The sequence below is a fragment of the Arachis ipaensis genome, chromosome B05, assembly GCF_000816755.2.
Source record: "Arachis ipaensis cultivar K30076 chromosome B05, Araip1.1, whole genome shotgun sequence".
Taxonomy (NCBI): Eukaryota; Viridiplantae; Streptophyta; class Magnoliopsida; order Fabales; family Fabaceae; genus Arachis; species Arachis ipaensis.
Window position 1 is genome coordinate 139903134 of NC_029789.2, and position 3308 is coordinate 139906441.

The 3308-nt window shown below is 28.2% G+C and overlaps 1 protein-coding gene across 1 annotated transcript; it reads right to left on the minus strand.

Moving 5' to 3' along the window:
• On the minus strand, positions 114–2304 carry LOC107644461 (inositol oxygenase 2-like). The gene is made up of 11 exons (XM_016348322.2): positions 2147–2304; positions 1920–2016; positions 1745–1826; positions 1452–1656; positions 1280–1339; positions 1105–1157; positions 877–999; positions 682–751; positions 491–569; positions 326–407; positions 114–214 (listed from the first exon to the last, which is right to left on the minus strand). Exons 1-11 carry the CDS (start codon positions 2157–2159, stop codon positions 188–190), a joined length of 891 nt encoding a protein of 296 aa, XP_016203808.1. The 5' UTR covers positions 2160–2304; the 3' UTR covers positions 114–187.

A 3308-nucleotide genomic window follows, 5' to 3' on the forward strand; every position in this document is an offset into this window, starting at 1 on the left:
TAGAATAGATATATATAATATGATATATATATTTATTTATATTAATATTGTTATTTCTTACAAGGAATTAAATGACATTAGAAATATTCAAATATATGACACTCAAGCATGCTGGAAACAAAGATGAGTAGCTAGAAAGCTGAATCATGAAGACAAATTGGATCAGGCCCTGGTGGTAATTATGTTTTCACCACTTAAGCTTTTCTGGGAAATACTGCAAAAAAAAATTAATAATAAATTAGGACCATAGATTTTGAGAATATAATGAACAAAAATAAAATTGAAGAAATTATTAATACCATCCGATCAAAATCAAATTATTCACCTTGTTAATGAGAGACATGTAATAAGGCTTGACTTTTTCAACATCAACTTTGACTTTGCTCTTGCTGTAGAGATCATATTTGCTATAAAAAAAAAACAATTTAATTTATTATTACGTGATAAATGGGAAAAGAAATATTTAAATGAAAATAAGATGGATGCTAACTTGAATGTATGGAGCCACTTCAAACCCTCATGATCTGATTCATTCATGAATTGTTTATATGCTCCTTCCCTATGTAAAGCTGCAAATAAATTTATACATTTAAGCTGTTATATTTTCTGGATATTGAGAATTATTGTTACAATTTTACATAGAAGAAGTTTATAGAATTTGATTAAAAAAAAAATGCTTACGGTAGAAAGAGTGATATCTGATAATGAACAATGCTGGTGGAGGCAAAGTAGTTCCATTTGCCAAACAAACCTGCATATTCCAAATAAAAGTACCATTTATTATATATCATAAACAACATGCAAAAAAAAAAAAAATTGCAATATAATTAATTAAAAAATATGAAAAAAATTATTTTTTTTATATAAGACTCTCACCATATACATGTAGTCGTCATGACCCCATGACATCATTACTTTGTCTAGTCCACATCCTTCTTCATAAATCCCATTTTTAGTGTTATATTTAGGGTTGTTAAAATCAGGATTTTGCTCGAAATACTGCAGCAACAATATTGGAAATGTATGTTAGATAATAATTCATAATTTGAGATGAAAAATATAAAATGAATATCATTTATGGGATTCTTAGACAAAATTATTCACCTTATAGTGAACATTTGACTTATCAAAAGCACACCCAACGGGGAATGTGTCACCTGCAAATTAAATATGTAATTAAATCTCAAATTAGATGATAATTATATATGTTAAACTTTTTTTTTAATTATATTAATTGCTATAATTATCACTTATGAATTTGAAAGAATAATTCTCTCACCAACGACAGCCCATTGAGGAAGTGAACCAAATTGAGGAAGAAGAAGGATCTTTCCAAGATCTGAAATCCACCAATAATTAATATCAGCATAATAATGATAATAATGAGAGAATAAATAATATATGCATGGGAACCAAATTGAATATTAGAATTTAATAATGTACAAATATACCATGGATAAGAGCAGTCAAATGCATCCAATCTTCATCGGGAAAATCTTTTCTAATAGCTTCAGCAGATTGTAATAAATGTTGGATTTGAGGTTCATCCAAATCAGGATCACTGTCATCCACCACTGAATTGAGAAGCTCACAACATTCCCATATACCCATTTCTCCTTTGTTGAATTTCCCATACTCCTCTCTCATTTTCTTCACCTATACAATTAATTTAGGTCAGCATCAAATCAAAATATATTTTGATGAAAATTATTGAAAGAAACATCATGCATGCATGTTTTCTTACATAGTCATATGTCTGGTTGATGTGTTGTTGCTTATAGAATTCCTCTACACCCTTTTGCCTTTCACTTTCAGCATCATAGCTCCTGCCAAAATGTTCAACAAAAAATTCCAAGTTAAAAGAGTTAAATTGAAAAAGTAAAATCAAAGGAGATTAATAATGGAAATGGAATTGCAACCTGAATGAATGTCCAAATGCATTGGTGTCTGGAGCATCAAATCCCTTGGATGATTCATCATTGGTTTCTGATGATTGTGCCATGTTCTTTGCAACTTCTATATATATATACAGAGAGATCCATGAAACAATGCAAAAACATCACATTAGAACTTGTACCTAATTAAGAAATATAAAAATAACGGAACTGTGTTATAGACAATGAATAAGATTAACAAGTGATCATACCAGCGGTTGACATTTTTATTGTATGTCAAGAAAAATACAGAACCAAATCACCTAAGAAACAAATCACTGATGAAACATGAAATCAATTGAATAATCCAGGGGTATTTATAATCCAATTCAAAACCTCCTTGCCGGGTAATTAGGAAGCAACTAAAACTAAACCGCAAAATTATTGTTCCTGAATCTTTTCTTCACCACAAAATGTTACTAGCTAAATATGGCTATGGCCTTAAAATAGCAAGACCTTACAACCGTCAATTTATTCCTCTTTCTTATTTTATTTTATTTTATTTTATTTAGATTGTCCAACCAAGCCCATTAGAATGAAAACAAAAAAAAATCAAAAATGGGCTTGACAAAAACACAATGGATAGGATTTTGATGCATGCTATTTTTATCTTTTATATACTATACTATATATAGCATTCTGATATGAGGCTAGCTATTATTAGACCTTAGAGAATTTGCCAATTAAGTGCAATAGTATGCGTTACAGCCCACAACCCATTACCCTATAATGAAATCAACATCAACTTTATGAAATTTGGCTTTCAATAAATACTTTGGATCATTATTTCTTCTTTTTAATTAGTTCGTCACTATTACTGAATAAACTACCTTTTTTTTTTTAACAAAACCATCCATCATTATTGGAGGGTGTTTAAGGGGGATAGGTTCAATCGGCTAAGCCTAATCCTTGATGGATATTAGATTAGCTTATATATTTTATAATCAAAATTGTCAGTATTCAAATTTTTTATAATAACAATGATATCATATTCGACAGTAATTTTTTTGGGTACATCAACTATTAGTATTAATTTTTTTCTATAATATCACTAAGTCTAATATGTCAAAGACTAATTTACTGCAAATTGAAAATTTTATTTAAGATTTTGTTATTAGTATGGTACTTCTCAATTCGACATGTTAAAAACTAATTTATCATGAATCAGAGTTCTGTTTAAAAATTTATCGTTGACTAATAAATTGCCATACACATAAAGTGAAATTTGAACTATTGATATTTATTTAAGCGAACAAATAAATTAACTATTTTTAATCGAAATTAATTTTATTTATAAATATTCTTTAGGACAACTTACTTAAATAAATTAAGTGAAAGAAGAATTTATCCAATTAAATATTTTTAAATACCAAG

What these genes read in the sequence shown, in the direction of transcription:
- LOC107644461 (XM_016348322.2), bottom strand. An exon ending in GCATTTGGACATTCATTCAG is followed by an intron (nt 1,827 to 1,919) that starts GTTGCAATTCCA and finishes ACATTTTGGCAG; the next exon opens with GAGCTATGATGCTGAAAGTG. An exon ending in AGTCAAATGTTCACTATAAG is followed by an intron (nt 1,000 to 1,104) that starts GTGAATAATTTT and finishes TTGTTGCTGCAG; the next exon opens with TATTTCGAGCAAAATCCTGA.